Below are 24,436 nucleotides of genomic sequence, written 5' to 3' on the forward strand. Positions count from 1 at the left end.
TCTTGTGTATATTTAACATTGTTGGGATCTTGATTTTAAAAATTTTATTTTGGTTGTAACTCATATAATCATTATTGTAAAGTATGCTAACATGCTTAAAATTATTTGTAGAAATAGTTGAAAAAATTATATTTTCGTGTAAGATGTTTATTGTCATTAAGATTTGAATAAAATAATGTTATGTTTTTAGAAGATGAATTGTAGTAATCAGTGGTAATGATAAAGTTGGAAGTTCATTAAAATGCATAACAATACTAGGATTGTAAGTTGCATAATGAAAAAAAGGGTCCACTAATAATTTAAATTCTACTTTGTGAGTAGTTGGCACATAAGATCACATGCACATTTTTTTTTATAAAAAGTATTCAACTATTTATTTTATTAAATAAATAAATAATTTTATTTATTTATTAAAGTGCAAAATTGTTCCATTGAAAAATATAAAAAAAATTTATTCAACTATTTATTTTATAAAATTAATAAATAATTATTTTTATTTATTGAAAAGTAAAACTATTCAATTAAAAAGATGAAGAAGTTACCAATATTCTCATATATAATATAATATAGAAATATGATATGAATAATTTAATTAAGATACGCTTTTATCCAATTTTTAATTCAAATATTTAAAGTTTTTAAATTATAATATTAATACAAAATTATTTAAAAAGAACAAGTAACACCATGTAGACTTATAACACACATAATTACACATAAATTATAACATAATGGGGAATTCCAACCTCCACATATTTTAAGTTTAATAGAAGGCAATAACTTCCCCTAACAGTGAAAGAAAGAGAGTATAAAATCATAAATTATAAGATAAACATAAATATAATGTAAAAAAATATAATAAAATCTCAACGCTGTTATTTAAATAACTTATAATAAACTAATATTTGATTACATTATTTTAAGTAGACAATTGAGTATTGGCAACAAAATTAAAAGCTTATTTGATACAGATCAAATAAGTCCAAAATTAAGAGAAAATAAAAAGATTTAACAAAAGAAAGATAAAAAAAATAGTAAGCAAGTTATTTTATTTTAAATAATAATTAAAATTATTTCATTATGATTCGTATTGATTGAAAAAATAGTCCTCTATTTATGCACATCTAATATATTTCATATCCAATAATTATTGGAAATTATTTATATTCCTAAAAGAGATCTTACTCTTATCATTTTTTCTTCTATGCAATAGTTAGTGAATCAAACTCTAATAATAGAATTATAACAAATTAATGTGTTAGTTAGTATAATAATATGTTCTGTTATACTGAATTTCAACTTGAAATTCGAATAGATTTTGTAGTTTTTTTTTCTTAACTTTGATCCAGGCAAAATATTACTCTTAAAAAAGATCAAGATAATTAATCAGAAAAATAATCAATTATTAATTTGTATATTTGTTCTATTAATAATTTAAAAAAATCATAAAATCATTATTAGGTGAGGGAAAAATAACCATGATTAAGCAAAATTGCAGGTGCTACCATAATAGTAATAATCGTGTTCTTGCTCCTTCCATGCTCTCTCGTTTTCTTCTTTCTCTCTCATTCTCTCTAAGCATTTTCCTTTTCTATCGGAGCTTAATCAGAATCTAATAAAACTCAATTTGCATTGGCAGATCCAATAATGATCTCCGAGTTCGCAGGAGAAGAGGGAGGTGGCGGCGCTCCGCTCTATCGCGGTGGTGGATCTGAACGGAGACGGTGTTGTCTGGGACGAGAACGCTCTTCGTCTTCTTCAGAGAGATATGCAATTGCCAGAACAAGGAACGCCAGAGGCTCCACGTCGGCAGGGAGCTGGACAGAATCTTAATGCGCTTCTTAAACGAGTAGGTTAGGGTTTCTGTATCGCATTTTCGACTTCACGAAATCGTGCGTTTATTTATTTTTACGTGGAGTTGGAACTTGATTTTTCAAGATTGTGATGTCAATGTGTGTCGTGGTGGTGCGGGGAATTGTTGTTAAAGTTTGATTTGCAATGTTGGAAAGCATTTATGCATGAATTGAATAGTAAATTATCATTGTTTAGTATAACGGGTGTATTTGGTACTGGTGTGTATTGTGGAGTAAGTAGGCAGATCAACAATTTCTCTCATCCTTCCAGGTGTTAAATTGACTGTATTGTTTGATCCGTGTGATTGTGATCGGTTGAATATCTTCTTATAGTGTTCCTTTGGCTGCTTAATTCATCTTTATATATTGATTACTTATTATGATGATTTGTGATTGGGTGTTGGGGTCCCTTTGAAATAGTATATTTAATGCTTAGTTGGATTTATCTTATGACATTTTGCACTGATGCAAGTTTATAAAAATAGTTTATATTGATATGTCCTTAAACAATTTTTATCCTTTTTCAAAATAAGCTCTTATGAAAATGGCTTACAGCTCATATGAAGACAATTTATTCAATAAATTCTTGAGAAAGTCGTTCCAAATGAAATCTTGGTGTAGTTGACATTGACTGCTGGAATTGTTTGGTGAGTCTGTAGTTAGTTCCTAAAACTCTGAACAATTAGGTTGCATTTGCCTGCCGTTGCACTGCACTTGTTTTCGGTTAGTAGTAGAGGGTCAATGATTTTAGTTTCATCAGATTTTATTAAATGCTTTTCAATTAATAACAGTTATTTTGTGGGGCTACCTTCAAGTAACTATACTGACTGCTTAAGGTTTCATAAACTTTACTTTCTTTTACATGTTTTGGGGCTTTTATCACATGGTGGGTGGGGACTGTGAATTTCATATGGGAAACTATTGGGCATTACTGACAACTTTAGGCATTTTAACATTTCACGTAAAATTGCTTCTTTTTTTAAAATAAAAAATCTTATATATTACCTGTCATTGGTTTCTACAATCAAAACAACTTGACTCTTAGTAATGCATGTGTATTAATTTTCTACTTTTCTTTACATATATATGTTTGGCTATGGTGTGGATTTTGTCACATGGAAGAAGTTTCTCTAATATCTACTACTAAGTATCCAGAAAAGCTGGTAAATTTTTATCTTTTCATGAGACCTTTCTATAATTTTTATCTTTTCAATAGCTGGCTGCAAGTTGGGTACATCGTAACATCACCTTTGATCAATGAAAATCATGACTTTGAGATAGCAATAAATATTCTCTGCAATGATATTATTAGTTGAAATGAAACGTTCCAGTGCCATAGCATTGACCATTGTATGATAATGGAAAAAATGTCAACCTTTTCTGAGAATTGGCCTTGTCGTCTTGTAATAGCATTTTATTATTTGTACAACTGTCCCTCGCATAGTATCTTAGTGAAGCCTTATTGAAAGGAGAACTTTTCCCTTTGTATATTGTCATTCTTTTGTTTTTGCATCTGAACTGAAACTTTTACATTGAAATATGGCCATGCAATATGATGATATTTGATGAAAAACTTGCAAATATTCACTCTGTAATTTTATTTTGGGTAAAAAGTCACTTTAGACCCTGAAAATATTAAAATTGAAAACAGGTATCTGAAAGTGTAGTTTTAGTCCTGTCCTGTCATTAAAAGCCCCCTACCTGATACACTTACAATCATTTTGATTGCTGAATTTTAGCATTTACTGTTATTTTAGTCTTTAAACTCTATCATTTATTGACATTCTTTCCTTGAACTCTGCCACCTATCATTTTATTCCTTAATTTTAACCACTTACTGTCATTTTAGTCTTTGAATTTAACCATTTATTGTCATTTTAGTCCCTAAATTTAACCATGTGCTGCCATTGTAAGACTATTTTGATATTTCAAAAGTTCTTTCATGAACTAAATGATAGTAACTGATTAAGTTGAAGTACTAAAATGGTTAAATCCAGAGACTAAAATGATAGATAGTAGGCGTATGTTCAGGGAACAAAATGCTCGGTAAGCGTATCAGGCAAGGCATCTAAGGGCGATACCGAAGTGATAGAGAATAAGAAATTAAACTTTCAGGGAACTAAGTAACATTGAATTACAGTTTTGGAATAAAATTCATAGTTTACCCTTTGATTTGTCATTATGGTCCAACATTACTTTAAGTTAGGCTCGAGGTTATTGTAGATATCTGATGTTCTTAGTGTTTTGTACATTTATGTATTGGCAACAGATTGGTGTTAAATCAGAGTGGAGGGCTCATTGCTACTCTAACTTTTGCTTTCTATTTTTGTTTAAATTTCTCCTCTTTTGGTTGCATGGGTGCAAAATCCGCTTGAAATCATTAATCTCCACCAAACAGGGTATAGCTGTTCTTGACTTCGCCATTTGAAACAATATGGTACATAAACGTAAAACTGTGTTTTATGTTCCTAACATGACAAATCATGGGATTCTTTCCCTGTAACCGAATTGATGCCCAATATATTTATCATGTAAAGCGCATATTATCTTGAGAGACATCTCTCGTGATGTCTGGCATGTAATCTGACTTTATCATATTGGTTTTTCTTGAAGGTCTTGTCGGTGATTTAGTGCAATTTTGGTTGATAGAGAGCTGTTCTTTTATGTTAAACTGATCTTTGTTGTTGAGGAAATTGAAATATCACAAATATTGTAATATAAGATTTTAAATTTCTATTTTCCATGCTACAATAATGAACCCCTTGGTTCAAAATGTTACTTCATTCTCACCTATCTCCTTTTGTAGGACAAAAAACCTCGCTTTCCATGCAACAATAATGAAACCCATGGGTTAAAAATGTTACTTCATTCTCACCTGTCTCCTTTTGTAGGTCAAAAAACCTCGTCTTCCATCTGTACCAAGTAATTCTTCAGTCTATACTTATATCTTGTGAAATGTTTTTCCCTGATGGAGATCACTTTCTGGACCATCTTTTAAAGCTTCAAGAAGCGGTAAGTCTCTGCTATATGTTTGTATGCTGCCAGTTCAGTTATACTAATTTTGAGTGAGTTAATTAAATGTTGCTTATTTTGTTGATTGACTGTCTTGTTTATGATCAATGAATTCATTTTGTTGATTTTTCTGTTTAGAGGAGTTACACCCCTTCCACTGCTCTAACAGGCGAAAATATTCAATGGCTACTACCATTTAACTTAAAGCACATACTTATCTATTTCCATTTTTTTCCTGCTATCTATCTGCACAGTAGTTTTTTGTAAGCATGCAGACAGGGATGTGAGGTACGAGATAGTTTTCCTTTGAGCAGAAGCAGTTTTTGCTAATTGATTGTCATCGTACTAAGATGAACATCCAATGGCTCAACAAGCCAGCACTGCATTGACAGATCCTGGAGCAATGCGGGCTACACCACATGTATGTTAGTTACGATAACCACAGCCTAATTCAACAAGTACGGTCCTCAAGCCAGTGACTGTACAAAACCGTGAGCTATTTCTGTGGCTTGATCGGCATTTTTTAGATTCTTTCTGCTGAAAGTAGTGGCCATTTTCTTATATTGCTCTTTTACTGGATTATTTGCGGTTCACATAATAATACAGCTTGTAAAAATAGTGTCGTAGTACAACTTGTAAAGTAGTCTCGTCATTCTCTAAAAAATAGTTTCATTAATAGGATAGGGAGTGTACAATACATGCTTTTATGCTTTCAAATGCTTCAAGTCATCGGTTTATAACAGAAACAAAAACATTGTATGCGCAGTGATATAAAAAAACACAACTATCCCAAGTCTGACGCAATGCAAGTTCTCTATTACAGGTCTCTTCCGGATGTGAACACCCAAAAGCATTTCATAATGCCGACAAGCGCACTCCATTTACATGACAAATTATGGAATACCTGTTAAATGGCCATCCCAAGCATTTCACGGAGTGTATATGAACGCATTATAAAAGCTTCCCTTTAAATTGGGTATAACTTCTTAACTTGTCCGAAAAAAAATGAGAATTTTAATTTTTAATCTATACAAATAATGCATCAGAGAAGCATTGTGAAAAAATATTGCTTATCTCTGAGTTCAGAGCAATTTCCTGTGGACTGAAATGGGAAGGACAATATCCCACTAACTAGGGAACAAAATCCGCCGAAATGCCATGATTCCAGATCAACAACGAAAACCATCAACTCCTCTCGTCATGTGCCCCCTAGATTGCAGAGCTAAGCATTCTACCAGCTTTACATGATTGTTATAATATCACAAAATTACTTCTCTATTACTCGGCGCCACCCGCACCAAGCGAACTATCAAAAATCAACATATCAGTTATTACCATATTCCCGGCAATGGCCACACCTCCAACTTCCAATCGATGGTAATTCAACCCAAGGCGAACATTGGCTGTGAATCAAAATCCCACAAATCTCACAACGGAGATCAGGGGCTGGTTCCATCTGCGAACATTGCATACAACTATAGCCGGTGTAAGTTGTAGGTTCTGATTTATCTGCCGCCATATATCCTGACAAGTCCCCAGACATATCAACTCCCTCAAACTGACCACCATCATCTGACTGTAGCAGTTCTGTTACAGAGAAGTAGGTATGGGGTTCAAAATCCATGTAATCATCGTAATTTACATTTTGAGAGTCATTGGGCAGCTGGTTGTCTATGTCAACACCAGAGGCATATTCTAAAGATGTAGATTCCTCTGCAGGATTGGACAGATTACCTGCCTCTCCACCGTAGGTAGAGAATTCAGCATCCAAAGGTACACCTCCAAAAGAATCATCATCACCCTCATTCTTAACATTCCTTCTCACTGCCAGTTTCTGAAGCCCTGGCCCAGAGACATTGACACTGTTCCACTCAATATCCTCATCAATCTTAGGTTCTGTTATCAGTTCAACACTTGAGAGAGAGAAAAGAAGAGGATCATCCTCATCAGGAAAGACAGAACTAGGATCCTCCACAGAAAAGGCGGAAGTATCATCATATACAGGAAAGACGGGAGTAGCAGCTTCACACTCTCTCATATCAGAGATTGCTCCAGAATCAGTATCTGCTCCAGAATGTTCTTTCTTTGCTTTTGTGCGTGACTTTTTGCCTTTGCCCTCTGGTCTCTCAGGCTTCACATCAGAGTAAGGACAAACAGGTGATTTTATCCTTCGACACTTGCAACATTTGAAGCCCAACACACTAGAAAGTTTGGATTCTTCAAGTTCAACAGCTTCAGCATGATACCAATCTGTGAAAAGCAAACATATCAGATAAACAATTATAATCACCATTAACATTTCAAAAACTATTTACTACAGAAAATCTTACTTTGGCATGTCTCACAGCAAATATACATCAGATCAGACATATATGGCTTTCGACACAAGTGACAAACAGGTTTTACTTCTGGTATGTTTGAGCTCCCTTTCAAAAGTATGTTCCTGAGCTTGAAATCATTGCTATCTTCATTATTTTTCTTTTTCCATATAATACCCCAAGAACAGTTTTTGCGATGACGCTTTCCAGCTGAAGTGGCCACAGAAGCGACTTGTTGCTTGTCAAGATGATTATCATTTATCCTAGTAGTTGGTTCTTGTTCAGAACATTTAGCCTTTGTCTTGGAAGATTTCTGTACTTGATCAAGAGTTTTAGGCCTTGATCTCTTCAAAGCTGTCCCAGAGTTATTTTCTCGTCCTCGTAGGAGTAATGGACTGGTAGGAGATTCATTACTATTCTCTTTCTGAGCAAGTAATCTGGCATGGTAACATTGCTTACACGTTCTCAAGTACTCAACTTCATTTGCAGAGACTATTGGATTTGTGGAACAACCCTCGTGACAATAACCTAGCACCCCCATAAGGAACAAGATACATTTATGAACATGAATAATACAAATGCTTGGATTTTAAATATCAAACATTAATAAAAAGTTTCGTTTATGTCTAACTGTTAGGTACCAGACATAATCTTTAACTAAAACAAGAGATGGGAAATAATACAAGAAATTATCACGTCTCTCTCTCTACGTGTTCAAGGATAAAACAATACACTCACTATCTTCTAAGAAAACATTAAAAGTGACTTTTTTCTCTCCTAATTTCTAAAGCATTTTAAAAAAGAGTGGTGGAAGAGATTTGGGATGATCGAGAGCCCTTATATAGCAATTGGTAGAAAGTCTATTAACTGAACCCACCCACGAGGTACTTTCGCTTAACAATTATCCCGCTTGAAGATTTTGATTGAGTTAATTGAATCTTTATGCTAACTTTATTATAGGTCATGGTAGGATCAACGACATACACACTTTGTCAATGCAAACCAATTTTGTCATAATATTTACTGGATTTTCTTTGGTATAAATCTTTTGTATGTTCACACTTTGTTCATCTACTACCTTTTGAACAAAGTGATGCCTATATACTTAAGCGTTTTGTCCTAGAATGAAAAACCTTTTTTTTGCAATTACAAGACACTCTAACTATCACAAAACATAGTAATCTTCTACTCCTTGTGCTCAAGTTCCTCCATTAACCATTGAGAATCCAGATAACTTCTACCATGTACTTAGTTTTTGAAGTGAACAAAACCACAACATCTTGTAACTTGGAAAATCAACTTAGCACCCTTATTGTAAGTATAAAGACGTAGGGTGTGTTTGGATTTCTGTCAAAATACCTAAACCAACTTTCCGTTTCTACTAAACACTACCAATGTATTTGACACTTCTTTCATATTCACTTAGAAGCAAAATTTACCTCAAACTCTAGTTGATTTAAAAGCAACAATAAGTTGTTTTTTTCAACTTTAGTTGAATTCAACTCAACTTAATTTTCTAACTAAAATCTAAAATCCAAACATATAACCAGAAGTATAAAGGTATCACTTTGTTGTTTATAATTGTTTAATATCACTTTGTATCATATAACAAACACACTTAATTGTTTATGTCCAGAAAGATTTGGCCACTCCTATTGTTTTCAACATAACTTATTCTGACTAGTAGAGTTCTATTTATCCAATACTATGTGATCAAATAAAGTATTTAGATTGTTGATATGATTCATTACTATATTCATTTGAAGTGTATAAAGTTTTTTCTCTAAAGTAATTATTGCGTGAAGTGGTTTATCATGATACAATTTGACGAGGGTATCCCAAGTCTCCTTCAAGCTTCTTTTTCACAAGATGGGATAAAACTGAATATGCCATTGTTACCAATCTCATCTATAATATTCAAAGGTCTACTTTCAATAGCACCTACACAATTATCTTTTCTCAATATATCCCTTGTCTTAAATTTTCAGAAGGATAAATTACTCTCCTTCAACTTTACTATATATCATATTTTGTTATCATTATGTCATACCAAATTTTTCAACAAAATCAGTTTATGCAATTTCCACTATGAATTGTATGGTCTATTTGAACAATGGTGATAGACCATGAACTAATACACTAGATGAGTTCCTAGGAAAGATATATAGATTACTAATGGACACACTTAAATACAAGTTTTTTCTTGTCCTAACAATCCTAGCATGCACTTTCACACTATCACACTTTATATTCAATAGTAACCAAAAAACATATCACTAGTGGACACACTTAGATACAAAATTCACTTTGCCTTAACTTTTCTAGGCATGCCACTTCCACATGACCGCCCTTCATATGTGAAAGATTATACTAACTACTATTGAAACAACTGATAAACCATGAACTAATGAACTAATCCACCAGGTCAGGTGAGTTCCAAAAAAGATAGGTCAACATACTTAAATACCAATTTTTTCCTTGTGACACCAAAAAGAAGAAAGACAAGTCACTAACGGACATACTTAAATACCAACCAATTTTTCCTTGTGACACCAAAAAGAAGAAAGATAAGTCACTAACGGAAATACTTAAATGCCAACCAAATTTTTCCTTGTGACACCAAAAAGAAGAAAGATAAGTCACTAATAGACATACTTAAATACCAAGAGTTAGATATTATTAGATATTTCTTTTTCTGTAATGGGTTTAGTCCATATTTTTTTGTATGTTAGGTATCTATCTTATTTTTCCTTTATTTTAATATGGTATGTAGAGTATAAGGTTAGAGTTCAACTTTTTCTAATGAACCCACTCTTCCTTGCTGCTTGAGCCGTTGTTGTTGTCACCAATAGGTCGGTGATTGGATTTGCCCTTGTCATCTATGACTTCTACTGCTACCACTATGTCGGATTTGTCTATTTATACTATGTCAATGTTCTTCACTCCATTGATAATTAATTATGACACTTGGATCTTAAATTATGACTTAAGAATAAAGTTATCTTCATCATCTTACCCATCCAAATGTTGTTGAAAATTAGGTTTTACATTGGTTGAAAATTGATGCTCAATTATGCATTATTATCAAATATACTATTCACTCATCTTTAAAACAATTTTTTCGTACTCATGAGGGACGTGTTCAAAAGTTTGGGTGTGTCCAAATCTCCTCACTATTGTTGCTCCCAAATGTCTTGATGGTACAATGGTTGAATATTTGGGTAAACTTCATGCTCTTCATGATTTGATTAAGTCATTGCCTCCTACCTCCACTCCTTAAGAAGGAGAGCAAAAATCCAAGTCTGTCATGTTATTAGGCTTACTTGGTCTTTCTGATGATTATTCTTGTGTTCATTATCAAATTTTTGGGATCTCTTGTTGTACCCAATTTTACTTCCACTTATTCTATTCTTCTGTGTGTCAGGTAAACACACCACTTATATACTACCACTTATATACTTCCTCCTGTTGATGACTCTTCTGCTTTAGTTTCTAAATGTAATAATCACACTCGCACTCGCCCTCACAAATCGAGTAAAGGGCGTCACAAGTGTGACCATTGTGGCAAACTTAGCCACAAAATTGATAGGTGTTATGTCTTGCTTGGTTGTTCTCATAGATCTGTTGTGGTTGCCCAAACCAATATTCCACTATGGATCCTACTTCATCTAATACCCAAGGCTAGCATGTTATTTTCAATGAATTTCTTAAATGATAGGAAGATATCACAATATTATCAATAATCAGTTATGGCATCGCCATAGCAGAAAGTGGTGGTAGATTTTCTGGTCACTGCCACAACATGGCAGTGGCGATGCGGTTTTTTCATGGCAGTCTATGGTGGCCACTTTTTGCATCACTAGATGCTAACGATGAACAAATATAGCAAAAAAGACATAAAGAATGAGGCTTGCTGCGGCGACGCAAGGTCCGATGAGAGTGGATAGCAAAGCGCGCAGTTACTATGACGGTGTGTGCAGCGACGACAATGATGTTGTGTGAGTGAGGAACCCTAACAATAACATAGCTGACCTAAGATGAATTGTGTCACATAATACCCAGACCAATTAAAATATGAACAATAATCCATATAGCTGGCAGCATGACTTATGGTTTGCTAAAAAACAAAAACTGCAACAAAAATCTAAGAAGAATTGGGCCATATCATACCCGGTCCAAATAAAATGCTATAATGCTAATCTAATAATAACAACCAATTGTTGTGATTGAACCTAATAACTGCAGAAAACCCTAAATTAAATTAGGTCATGTCATACCCGACCAATTAAAATGTTATAAGTTAACCTAATAATATTCTATATTCTATACACAACACATGAACCTAATAATTGCAGAAAATCCTAAATTAAATTGGGTCATGTCATACCCGGTCCAATTAAAATATTATAAGTTAACCTAGTAATATTCTATACATAACACAGTAACTTACTAATAATCTAAACATAATATTATTATTAGTTATGGTTACGCAATGCTCATGCCATAATCCGTTATGAATTCTGTTATAACTTTATAAAAGTGTTTTAGGGTCTCCAATATTTTCGGTTATTCGATATTGATAACATTGGGATATCATCATAACTCTAGTTCCACTATTTTCGTTGCACATTCAGGTACATCTTTTGTTGGTTTCACTAATTCTATTGGTCTTTGGATTCTCGACTCAAGTGTCACAAATCACATTACTAGTAATAAATCTTTTTTTCTCCACTTTGTCTACCTCTGGTTATTTAAATAGCTCTAACATCTCATCCCATAGTGTTGGTATTGTTCATCTCCTTCTTTCTTTATCTATTGATAATGTTCTTTATGTTCCTAAGTCTATTTATCATATAAGTCCTCAGTTAGGAAAACACATTCATAGTTCTTTTCCTAGTAGTGTCTCACAACGCCCCATTTATCTTAATTTACTCTAACATTTGAGGACCAAGTCATAATAAGTCTAATTTAGGAGTTCATTATTTTGTCACTTTTATTGATGAATATTCAAGATGTACTTGGTGATTTTATGAAAAATCGTTATGAATTGTTTTATATATTTCAAATCTTTTACGACGAAATTAGAAATCAATTTGGAATTTCTATTAGAATTTTACGTAGTGATAATAGGTGTGGGTATCTTTCTCATTCTTTTAAAAATTTTGTGGCTTCTCATGGTATTTTTCATTAAACTTCATGTGCTTACCTAAACAAAATAGGGTAGGTGAGTGCAACAATAAACATCTTGTACTATTTTAATCAATGGTGATGTTCCTCAGTGTTTTTAGGATGATGTTGTTCTTAGATGTTATCTTTAGTTTTAGATGATAAAATTCCTCATTCTATTTTATTTTCTCATGACCCTCTCCACCCCTTACCTCCTAAAAGTTTTTGGGTCCACATGGTTTGTTCATAATTTTAGTCATGGTCTTTGATAAATTATCACCTAAGTCCCACAAATGTGTTGTTTTAGGGTTCACTTGATCACAAAAATGATATAAATGTTTCTCACCTCTCAACCGCCATTTTATTTCAGCAGATGTCACATTCAGTACATGTTCCCTTTACTTTAAGTATTCTCCTTCTCTTATGCCTGTATCTAATCAAGTTAATATTCATGTTGTTTGTGATCCTCTTGTTGTGCCTAGTAAACCTAAAGAGTCAGCACCTCCACCAACTCTTCGAGTGTAGAGTCGTTGTTAGACTTCCCAAAATCCATCAGGTGACTCTCTTCTAGAGCCAACACCTCCACTCCTCCCGACTCTGACAGTTGAACATGATCTTTCCATTGCCATCCATAAAGGTGTACATTCTACACGTAATCCCTCTCCACATTATACTTCTTTGAGTTACCATAGACTATCTTAACATTTTTATACATGCCTTTCATCCTCTTTTGTATTCCATTCCAAAATCTATCAATGATGGTTTAGCTCACCCAGGTTGGCATCATGTCATGCTTGATGAAATGAATGCGCTTTAAAATAATGGAACTTGGGAATTTGTTCCTGTACCTTCTAGGAAATCTATGGTTGGTTGAAGGTGGATTTTTGTTATTGTTATCAAAGTTGGTCCTGATGGTACTATTGATCATCTCAAAGCTTGTCTTGTGGCTAAGGGTTATACCCAATTTTTTTGTTTAAACTATGGTGATAAGATGACTTTTGTTTGCTTATTCATAATCATGGTTGCTCTTCAACGATGACCTCTTTATCAACTGAGTTTCAAAAATATCTTTCTTGATGGAGATTTGCAGGAAGAAATTTATATGGAGCAACCTTCCGACATTGTTGGTCAGGGGGAGTCTTCTGGATTGATATGTCGTCTCCGCAAATCCTTATATGGCTTCAGGTCGTCTCTTAGGGCTTGGTTTGGAAAATTTAACAATGTTGTTCAACAATTTGGTATGACTCTCAGTGCCAAAATTTAACAATGTTGTTCAACACCCATGGATCCCAATGCCAAAATTCTACCCAATCAGGGGAGCCTCTCTCAGATCCTGAGAAGTACAAAAGATTAATTGGAAAATTGAATTATCTTAATGTTACTCGTCTTGATATTTTCTTTGCAGTCAGTGAGGTGAGTAAATTTCTTAATTTCTCATGTGAAGACCATTGTAATACAGTCATTTGTATACTGAAGTACTTTAATGGCTCTCCAAGAAAATGTTTGTTATATGGTCACAATAACTATGTTAAAGTTGTATGTTATCCATCTAATACAATATTAACTTTTAGATATTGTGTCTCTATTGGTGATAACTTGATCTCTTGGAAGAGCAAGAAACAAAATGTTGTGACGAGATCTGGTGCAAAAATAGAATATAAAGTTCCCTCTAAAAAAGTTTTGTCAAAAGACATAGACCGTGGCGTGGCATTAGTTCTAGCTCTCATTTCTTGCTTTTTATAGCTAACTGCCCAGACAAAGAAGGTCAGAGAAGGCTCAGGTATGATTAAGTCTCAATCGATTCTCACTACCGAATCGATTTCTCCCAAGGCTAAAGAAAGCACTGAGCCTGCTCCGAAAATGCTGTGAGAAAGAGGAGGGGGCTGGCTTCCATGACGGTGCCGTATATTGAGTTCTACGCCCCTCCAAGAATATTTTAAATAGATATCCACCCCTTCTTTCTCAAATGCAATCCTTTCCAGTTCTTTTCGATCTTTACGATGCATATACAACGCTAGAAAGATATATAGTAGGAATAGCCCCTGGATACACAGGAAAAGCCAATAAAAGAGAATGTCTCCTTTGGTTAGGAATTATACGAAGTTGAATTCCGACATAATATGAACTCAAAAAAGTGAGAACAAACGTCAGCGGCAGAGACATCGTAAATTGGTCTGCGGGCATCGCGATAAGTCCTCTGTCCTACTACAGGTGCCGCGACAACCTTTACCAAGTCCGAACGATTGTTGACCACCAGATCCGCTGGTCTGCAAAATTCACCCTAGCCCACAAGCACAAATCCTCAGTGCGGAATAACCATTCCGCTCGAAAACCAGCCTTCAAAGTCAAAGACTGGCGGACCGCATACGCGCTTACTTTTTGTTTGATAGGCTGAAACGGATATGCTTCTATCACACTCTTCTTTCGAGAGAATAGCCCCAATTACGATGAATTAGGGTTGTAGAGCGGGTCAATCCTTGGAGCGAGTTTATTTGGCTTAAATCATTATTTAAAGAATTGTAATTTGGAGAGGTCACTCAAATGACACTTGTATGTGACTGACCGTTCTTCATATTCGTTTAAATCCAATTTTTCATGAAAAGACCAAACATATTAAGATTGATTGTCAGTTCTTCATATTCGTTTAAATCCAATTTTTCATGAAAAGACCAAACATATTAAGATTGATTGTCATTTTATTTGAGAAAATATTGTATTGATGATTGATTATATTTGTAACAAATACGATTTAGATATTTCTATCGATTTAGATATTAAATTTTATTAGATATGGTTAGATATTTCTATCTATATAATGGGCCATGTTTTTTATTTATATTTTTTCTCTATATAAACTTAACCATATATGTTTAGTTTAATATAGGAAAAGAATTTATCCTAACTCGAAAGGGAGTGTTAAATATTAAATTTTATTAGATATGGTTAGATATTTCTATCTATATAATGGGCCATGTTTTTTTTTATATTTTTTCTCTATATAAATTTAACCATGTATGTTTAATATAGGCAAAGGATTTATCCTATTTTTCTAATAGAGTGACACTACTTCTTAAAGTATAACAAAACTCACTTTCCTCAAAAATGAAATTCCACTAAATGGAAAAAACTAGAACACCTCTATAAATTCCAACTCATGACTAGAGAGATTAGAAAGAATAACAAAACTCACTATACTCAAAAATTGAAATTCCACTAAATGGAAAAAACTAGAACACCTCTTTAAATCAAGGGGAGAGCAATACCACACACTCTTAAATTAAATAAATTAAAAATAGAATCTCTTAAATTAAAAATATAATACTGTTACTAATAGAATATTAAATCTCTCTTAATTTTTCTCAAAAACATTCAAAAGGAGAGGAAGAGATTTAAGATGATTGAAAAGGGGAGACAAACTCCCTTATATAGGATTGGTAGAAGGCTACCAATTGATCCCACCGATGTGGGACTTTTATTTAACAGTAACTATTATGTTAATAGTATAAATATGGATGTATATTTATATTTATATAGAAGTTAATAAATACGATGTATATGTATATAGAAGTAATAAATAAAAATTTAACAAGAATAACATCAAGATTATCTTGGAAATTTAGCACAGCAAAATAGAGTAAGGATGGATCATTTACGTACCTTGGCATGCATTACACTTGGTAGCATCCCTGAATCAAAGTAGATAGATAGGAATTACGATCTTTAGAGAAAACAGGTTTAAAGAGCAAAAGAAGGGGAAAAAAGATATGAATGAAGAGGATCATTACCTAATTAAAACACCCATCTGACATACAGAACATGACACCACATCCAAGTTATCTCTCTTGCATGTAAGGTAAAAAAATATGTCCTTGCAGATAGCTTTCAACCGCTTTTTATGCAACCCAGATGCAGTATTCAAGTGCTGCTCTTCATTATATGGCATGTTTCCCTTACCTTCTTCATACTCTTTTACCAAATATAGAGGAATTCGTGCTTCAGAAAACCAATACTTCTCCTTTCCTTCAGGATCTTGCTCTATTTCAATAACACTTTTCATCACCCGAGAAGGAAGATGTTTTTGACTCCCAAAAGCTATCCCATAACGATTTTTCCCCTCTACCAGTTTAGTGTCGCAAACATTTGCATTTCTGAAAGCAGAAGCTTCAGTCTCTTGACCTTTTCCATCCTGGATATTCTGCTCAGGACGAATCAGATCACTCCATCTGAGATAAAAATCCAGATATCTGACCTGATGCAAATAATCAAATATTCACCAGGTCAACAAGCTTGCAAGATCCAATATACTACTTACAGCCAAACAAAGTTATAGCCAATGCTTGACATATAACTCAATGAAAATAAGGAAACCTGAAGTGCGAGCTGGGATGCATTCCTACTCATTTCTACAGCAGCTCTCCAAACAAGTTGTCTACTTCTTTTAGGGATATCAATGCCATCAGCATAAGAAATGGCAGAAATTTTTCTTGAACCACCTGTCCCCGTAATAAAGAAAACATTTTATTCACTAATAATTAAAAAGAAAAAGAAAAGAATTCACAAATACGAATCCAGGAAAGCAGAGGAGATAACCAAATTGTCAAATCCAACAGGCTTTGTAGGCTCGACCTATAAATTTGATTTGAATCTTGACTATATAAGGTGAGCTGAGTCCATTGTATGTTTAACACTCAGATATCTTGAACACCCAACAATATTCAGCTTGAAAGCTAACTAGTTATCTCAACTAACATATACAGGTAATGTGATATTTTAATTAATATACATATATGTTAAAATATAATTTATAGTTAATTAGTTCATAACAATAAATTAAAAAGTCAGGCCAAGCTGATCTTTTAGCTTGGTTCTACAGCCTTAAAAATTTGACCTCAATACAGCTCATTCTTAGACCTAACCCAACCCCAAAAATTGAATTTGGAAAAAGGATGTTAGAAGGAAGAATTAGGAAGATGATCACTTGTGCCCATTGCCAAACCCAGTTCTGATGCTTAACGAACAAGTTGATCAATTAGTTGAGAATCTATCAATTTTAAGAGTTTATGTTAATTGTTCATGGAACAAGGGATTGGCTGGTATTAAAGGGAATAGAGGGCAAGGTGTAAGGGTATTGTGTGCACTCGAGAAGTAAGGGGGAGAGTCAGGACTCACAAAATTCCAGGGCAAAGAGACATATTCTATACTTTCAGCTTCAGTCCCAAACTCTTGCTAATTCTAGTTAGAATGGAGGACCTAATTATTTTATTCAATAGAAGTTCCATCTCTACTTCATTGCCATTTTATATTTCCTATTTCCTGGTATATTGTGGTTAAAAATAAAATACCTTGCCGTGCTGCTTTTCTGACCATGGATTTTGGCAAGATCGCTTTCTGGAATATAAATTTGGTGAATTTGCCACCACGCCACCACACAAAGCTTTCAGGGCAACCATCAGTTGGAGCTTCATCAATAGCTGACCGCTTCTTGTAACGCCTCCCACTTGGTGCACGCTTCTGTGCTGTTCCAAGAGAAGATGTGGCACTTTGTACCATGGAAAACTCAACCAACCAGTCATCCATCAGCTTAACCCAGTCCCCACAGAAAGAAATTGTCCTAATGTTCTCCTCAAGCTGAAAATGAAGTATTAACAGAATTGCTCAGATGGCACAAGCAAGAAATGTCATGATGAGATATTCCTAATATAGGCATGATAGTACACCATTCTGGAAAAGGATCACATAGACAGGCAGCAACATCAGCATCTAAACTATTTAAAGCAACCAAGTTGACAGGACAACCCAAAAGTATACAAATTGATGTAAAACTACATTGTATCAACTCATCAACACAACCACCCTAATATGTAAGCCCACATTTTTTAGTTGAATAAAGCCACAAACACTCCATACAAAATCTACTTGAGTACATAAAGTTCCTTAAAGCAGCAAGGCAATCAAAGGAAAAAGGCATCCTTAAATAACTACTTCACAAGAATTTAGTTCCTGGTGCCCGTGCTGAATTTCATAACAAAAGAGATAGTGAGCTGTATAAAGCCCTAAATTCATAAAAAAAAGTAAAAGTCACAGAGTAATCTAATTTAGTTATGTGAGTGACATCATTCAGCATCTTTTGGCCCATTTGAATCATCATCAAGTGTTGCAGGAAGTATAATTTATATGGGAAACTAGATAGGGCTAAATGCCAACGTGTGACTTCAGCAATGAATGACTATTAGCAAAAGCCAAAATATAAAATTAAAACAAATTAAATTTTTAATAAGCACTTACTTCAAGTAAAAGTGGTTTGATAGCACTAAATGTTGTGGCCTGTTCCACACGCTTACGCCATTGCCTCCTGTAGATTGAACTTAGGAAGGGCCCAACTACTAAACCACGTAAACATTCCTCCATGTATATAATGTAGGTTGCGATACTAGGGAGTACTCCCTCCACACTTCTTATAGGAGAAAAACCAGCAAGCACTTTTATAGCACTCTTTGTGGCACTTAGAGCAGCATGATTTAACATGCATCCTCTCTTGCTTGAAGCAGGCGCTTTGCAAGAAATGCACCAGCCACACCTTTCTCTTGGAACCTCCACAGGCTTCTTCTCAGAACTTGGCCAAAAGAAACGAGAAGCAGATAATGAGAATGCTTTTGCTTGCAAGTAAGTGTTTCCAGATGCCAATTTCCTCTGATTGTCTGACACATGGCCCTCTGACCTAGATTCCTCTGACGAAAGAAGGGCAAATTTAGCAGCAGCTGATGCAGCAAATTCACCATGTATATAGTAATTCATGTACGACAAAGGCTTATAGGAGAAACCCATGTAGGCAAAACCATTGGTTACATTGCGTTCACACTTTTCAAAAGTGGCTGGAGTGCTTTCTTTGGTTTGGAATGAAATATTTATAGGACACCCTGTATCATTTGCATGGCCATAATAACTAAATTGACTATTTACCAAAGAGCACTTGCCAGGATCTACCACTGTTGGCCTATCATCAAAATTTCCATGGTTCATATTGGAATGGCAACTAACAGAAACAGAAGCAGAATCAGCTGAGAGGATGGATTCCATCCTACTGTCCTCAGGAAGCTTTGTAGTCACAACAAGGCACTCAATACTGCTACCATTGCCATTACACTGAAGAGCAGAACTTTGGCTGGAAACTGATGAAGCATCTAGAGATGGCACCTTATTGTCACAGTAAGTCGTACTGACAGAGGTTAAAGGATACTCTTCCTTCATCAAATTGCCTTCACCCAAAGGAGGAAGTAAAAAAGAAGATGACTTTGTCTCTTCCTTTCTATTTGCTGAGTTCACATTTGCTCCACTTGAAACAGAATGAAACAACAAACTTTCTGGAACACTCCAATATTGTAGCACTGCCATGCAAATATCATGGTATATTGGTCTGTGCTGCATGGATGCATAAACCACTCGGAGAACTTTGGGAATGTCATTCTGATTGTAGTATCTAAGACAAGATTCGGCACTGCCAATATTCAGCCTGCAATTAGCCACGTTACAAGATCACAAGGATACGACATCAGAATTGAAGTGCATAAAAAAGATTAAGCAAAATTAACCGAACTTCAAATTTCATTATCCAGCATAACAAAACAAAAGAACTTAAGCACAAAGATGTTGAGCATACACAAGTAGATGTTCACAAGTTCCCATGAAGAGTTGCCCATACAAATCCTTTCCAAATATTTCAGCTCCTCGAAGTGTTGTTCCCTTTGCAATGGTTGGCTCCGACATATTTATTTTGCACTCTGGACAATACCATGGCCCTTCTGGTATATGATTTTTCAACACACCAATACACCTTGAATGATAAGCAGAGGGACACCCATCACAACAAAGCAGGGTCCCATCCATGCCACAGAGGCGACATTCATCTCCATTTCTATCAACATCACCATCTTCAGTACTTTCTGTATGTCTGGAATATGAAATAAAGCTCCCAGGTTGGTTCACAGCATTTGAAGCTGAAACAAACTTTGTAGCTTCTTTATCCTCACACGCTGAAGTATAGGTGTATCTTGGCTCGACTCTTCTAACCCCAAATTCTGTAGGAAGGATATCTTCTCCATCATAATCCATCCCAACCTCAGATTCTCTCCGAGTGTTCATTTCATTTAAAATATCCTCAGATTCCAAAACATCATCACAGAGAATTTGCAATATCATCAGCTTCCTACTGACAGGAAGTACATAATATTCTACAGTGGACACCTCTTTGTAAAATGCTTCCCACTCATGAGAATTTGTGTGTCCACTGACTACCAAATATTGTAAAAGAAAGACTGGCCATGTCACTGGATCCAGCAAGCTCCATTCATTGCACCTGCAAAGACATCAAACAAAATATATTTTCAAATATAACGATTTTGCCAAATAAAATAGTCAATAACAGACTGTAGTGGTGCTATTGTAATGTAGCAGACAGTAACTTTAGACAGTTGTTATGGGATTCGATAGAAGAGTGGTATTCAATAGCAGTCATTGCAGCTGCAATAGTGGCTTATTGCGTGCTATAACAGCACTACCATGATATAGTCTAGCATAGACTCCGAAAACCCATTCGTACTCCAAAAACAATGTTGTTTTATTTATTTAGTTCATGTTATATTGCAGAAAATGGCAGAAAGCCAATAATGCACTATATCACTTATATATGACATATAATTGAAATATATGGTTTAGATATATGTAAATTTTAGGTTGTATGCAACTAAAACAAAAAAATAGATAAAAATTGGCATAATATCAATTCAAAACTTCAATTGGCCAGTGACTCGCCTAGCAGATTCAAAGAACTTCATAACGCAAAGGCACTATATCGGCTATTTAACAACTCTATTATCACTATCCTGCTAAAGTGATCGAGGAGTTGGCTACTTCACCCCCCCTTTCAAATCTAAAATTGATAACTCTGATAAAAGTGTAAGCAAGGTACTCATGCTAACAATCATACAGCAGTATACGAATAACTATAGTACCTTAGGCATCTTGAAGCCCGCTCTGAGCCCTCTGATGAGAGGAATTCAAGGTGCCGTCTCAAAACTCTCATCAGCGACAGATGAATTGCATCAAATAGTGAATTTGTGACCTGGTAATTCAGGGCACCGATGAATTCGTCCAGAGTAAACGGCTGTAGGAACAACCGTATACTAAAGGACCTCAGGAATCCATATACAGAGAATACCAGTGAGACACATTGTTCAGGAACCCCGACAGTACCTGATGACACTGGCAACTCGGGTGGTGGTGGCAGGGTCTCAGCCTCAGCACCAGAAGCCATTCCCAGGCCAGTGCCAGAATCACTCGAAGAATTGACATCCCCATCCTCCTCCTCCTCATCTTCTTCCTCATCTTTCTCAATCATCAATCCACCATCCTTCAATTCACACAATCCAGCCCTAGATTCCTCCTTAATGGATTCAATTGGTCTCTTCAGTGACACCAATTCTTCTAACTTCTCCTTCCTCCGCGCTAAATCACCATCCATTCCACCCTCTTTTACCAGTATAGTCCGGACCTCACCACTGTCGAGGTCCTCGGAATCGCCATCCTCGTAACAAACTCTATATAGACCGCTCTCGTAGTACACTACTTTTCCTAGGAACACTCCGTTCCTGGGAAAATTTTTCAAAACGTACCTTCCGACTAAAGCCACGGGACGCGTCCCCGTGGACGCCTGCTTCTTTGCTTCGGTCTCATTCTCCTCATCATTTCTTCTCCTCTTCCTCGGGCGCCCCCTCGGTCTCGCTACGGGCGCCTCCATCCTAGGAAAATCAGAACCCTAAGATAGATTTTCCTTTGATTTAAGCTTTCTAACAAAAAATTGACTCAAAAGTTAGGGTTCAATCAGATCCTGCAGAGGCATCTGCAGCGAGCAACAGTTGAAGGTAAGTGAGAGCGGAGACGAAAATCGAGGTGCGGATTGGAGAGAAATTGGGGAAATGGATAAAGGAATTCTGAGATATTGAAAATGGAGAGGATGAGATAGACAGGGTTCAAAAATTGTGTGTAGAGTTGGAGATGAATGGTGGAGACTGTGGTTGTTGAAGGTATAAGGTGTGAGAGAAGTAGAAATGGAAGATAACCCTACCCTAGTGAAGAGAATGCACAGTGGGGAGAACAATGGATTTGATTTGGTTTGTTCTAGACTCAGTTGCTGAGTTGCGTTTTGGTTATTCTTTCTAGAACGAGTCGTGGGTGTGTTGACTCGTTGAGGCTGAGTTAAGCACCAACACGCATGAGTCACCACCTCCATTTCACTAGGTATCTGAATGAAATAGAAAAAAAAAATACTCATTTGACGCGTTATTTTGTTTTCATGCTGTTGCTGACTCAACTCACCAACATATCAAATGAAAATTTAATTTTAATGAAAAAATAAATTAAATAAAAACTGTAACCATTTTGCCGCGAAAACATTAGATTTAAAAGGTATTCCTTATAGTTTTTTTCTCCCCTCACTTGTCTACCATAGATAACTAAGGATGAAAATTACTAACAAGACCCATGCCAAGAGCACTTTTAATTTCTAAGTTTCATTGTTAATTTATTTGACACTTCTTATGAAGTTGTATTTTTGAAGTATGATATTTACATGTAATAATTGGCATTATAGAAACAATTGTTGTTTAGAATTAAAAAATCATTTAAAAGCTAATGTTTAATTGAACTAACCTTAGTACTAATAATGACAATGACACTTATTTTTAAAATAAAACAAACTAAATTTAATATTAGTTTGATTTGTTGAAAAAAAGTGTAAGTAATTTAAGTAGAATCAAGTGTACAATAATGAACAATAATGCACATCATAAACTATGATTCTCACAGTCAACTATGATATAGAGAATCACTTACTTTAATCAGAGTCCCTATGTGAGCAGTTTCTTTTTAACTCATTTTCTCAATCTATCTCTTACAATTTCTTTCTTTGTCACGTTCTTTCTTGATGGTTAATTGTGAACAACTTCCTTTGCAGAGACATAACCCGTTTCTATTCTTTCTCAATCTCCATTAGATTAACTTTTCATTAGTTATCATAATATATATATATATATATATATATATATATATCTTAAAGGTTTAGGGTTATATAACACAAACACACGGGCACGAATATACGTATAATCTCTAAAATGTAGGACACGGGGACACAAATCTATATATTATATAATTATGAATTATATAAATTAATAATAAAGATTTATGTGTACAAATATGTTTCAGTTTTTTTTGGAGCAGAACTATGTTCTTCACGACTGGTTCAAAGGGATTTGTTCCTTATTTTTATAGTCATACTACAAATTTATACAATATAAGTTTGAGTTTTTAAAAAATTAATGTATTTCTCCTTTTTAAAACTATGTTAGAATCGTGCTATAATTGTCAAAAATTTAACAAATATTTTTTGAATTTGACACTTCACAAATATGTGTCCTATGAGTGTCATACAAGTATCGGTGTCGGATACATGTGTCCGACACGGACACGCCATTTAAGAGGAAGGTCCGAGCCTCATAGGTTTAGGATTTAGGGTTTGGGCCCAAAACCCAAAATCTATTTCATATGAGTCGCACTATAAAATTAATTTACAAAATTTTCTAACAATTTAGTCCTTAATTGAAGTTTGGTTTTATTTATTTATATGGTTCTAGATCTGCAGAATTTTGGTAGTCTCGAACTTTCTCTACCTAAACTTAGAGTGTAAGTTACTTTCAAGTAAAGGAAGTTATCTTTGATGAATTATTATTAGTAAGTTAGATTGAGTTGGGCTATGTAGTGTCTTGTGAATTCAATATAATTGGATATTAGGTTGAGTTTTGAGTAATTATTTGTGTTAAATGGATTAGAATATTGTATATGAGCCTTATATGGTGGTATTTGAGCATTTTGAACTTATAAAGGATGTGAAAACTATTATGATACAATTTCATAGGTTTTAGTAATATCTTGATTTGTTGCATGAAATTTTTGTTTCTACTAATTTTTGCTTAAGTGAGATATTTTCGTTCAAGTGAAAATGAGGCATAAATCTTAGTCTTTCCTTTGTAATTTTAT

General features: G+C 34.6%; 1 protein-coding gene and 2 long non-coding RNA genes across 4 annotated transcripts; 2 read left to right on the forward strand and 1 right to left on the reverse strand.

The window, feature by feature from the left end:
* The first annotated feature begins 1,548 nt into the window (after nt 1-1,548).
* On the forward strand, nt 1,549-7,813 carry LOC137831435 (uncharacterized). 2 transcript variants are annotated; one of them, XR_011084439.1, is made up of 9 exons: nt 1,549-1,849; nt 4,745-4,865; nt 5,689-5,841; nt 5,952-6,469; nt 6,585-6,638; nt 6,759-7,022; nt 7,186-7,276; nt 7,367-7,581; nt 7,673-7,813. It is a non-coding gene; the product is annotated as an uncharacterized lncRNA (long non-coding RNA). The 2 variants fall into 2 exon arrangements; XR_011084440.1 differs by lacking the exons at nt 7,367-7,581; nt 7,673-7,813 and adding an exon at nt 5,120-5,286 and having other exon boundaries at nt 1,657-1,853; nt 6,772-7,261.
* LOC137831432 (DDT domain-containing protein PTM-like) lies at nt 5,632-22,666 on the reverse strand. Its single transcript, XM_068639103.1, has 9 exons — nt 21,358-22,666; nt 20,007-20,702; nt 18,635-19,859; nt 17,692-17,977; nt 16,718-16,842; nt 16,135-16,598; nt 16,007-16,035; nt 7,196-7,711; nt 5,632-7,115 (listed from the first exon to the last, which is right to left on the reverse strand). Exons 1-9 carry the CDS (start codon nt 22,140-22,142, stop codon nt 6,190-6,192), a joined length of 5,052 nt encoding a protein of 1,683 aa, XP_068495204.1. The 5' UTR covers nt 22,143-22,666; the 3' UTR covers nt 5,632-6,189.
* On the forward strand, nt 12,720-13,849 carry LOC137831442 (uncharacterized). The gene is made up of 3 exons (XR_011084441.1): nt 12,720-12,790; nt 12,832-12,986; nt 13,440-13,849. It is a non-coding gene; the product is annotated as an uncharacterized lncRNA (long non-coding RNA).
* Nucleotides 22,667-24,436: the final 1,770 nt, after the last annotated feature.

This window comes from Phaseolus vulgaris, chromosome 11 (genome assembly GCF_000499845.2).
Source record: "Phaseolus vulgaris cultivar G19833 chromosome 11, P. vulgaris v2.0, whole genome shotgun sequence".
In the NCBI taxonomy this organism is placed as follows: Eukaryota; Viridiplantae; Streptophyta; class Magnoliopsida; order Fabales; family Fabaceae; genus Phaseolus; species Phaseolus vulgaris.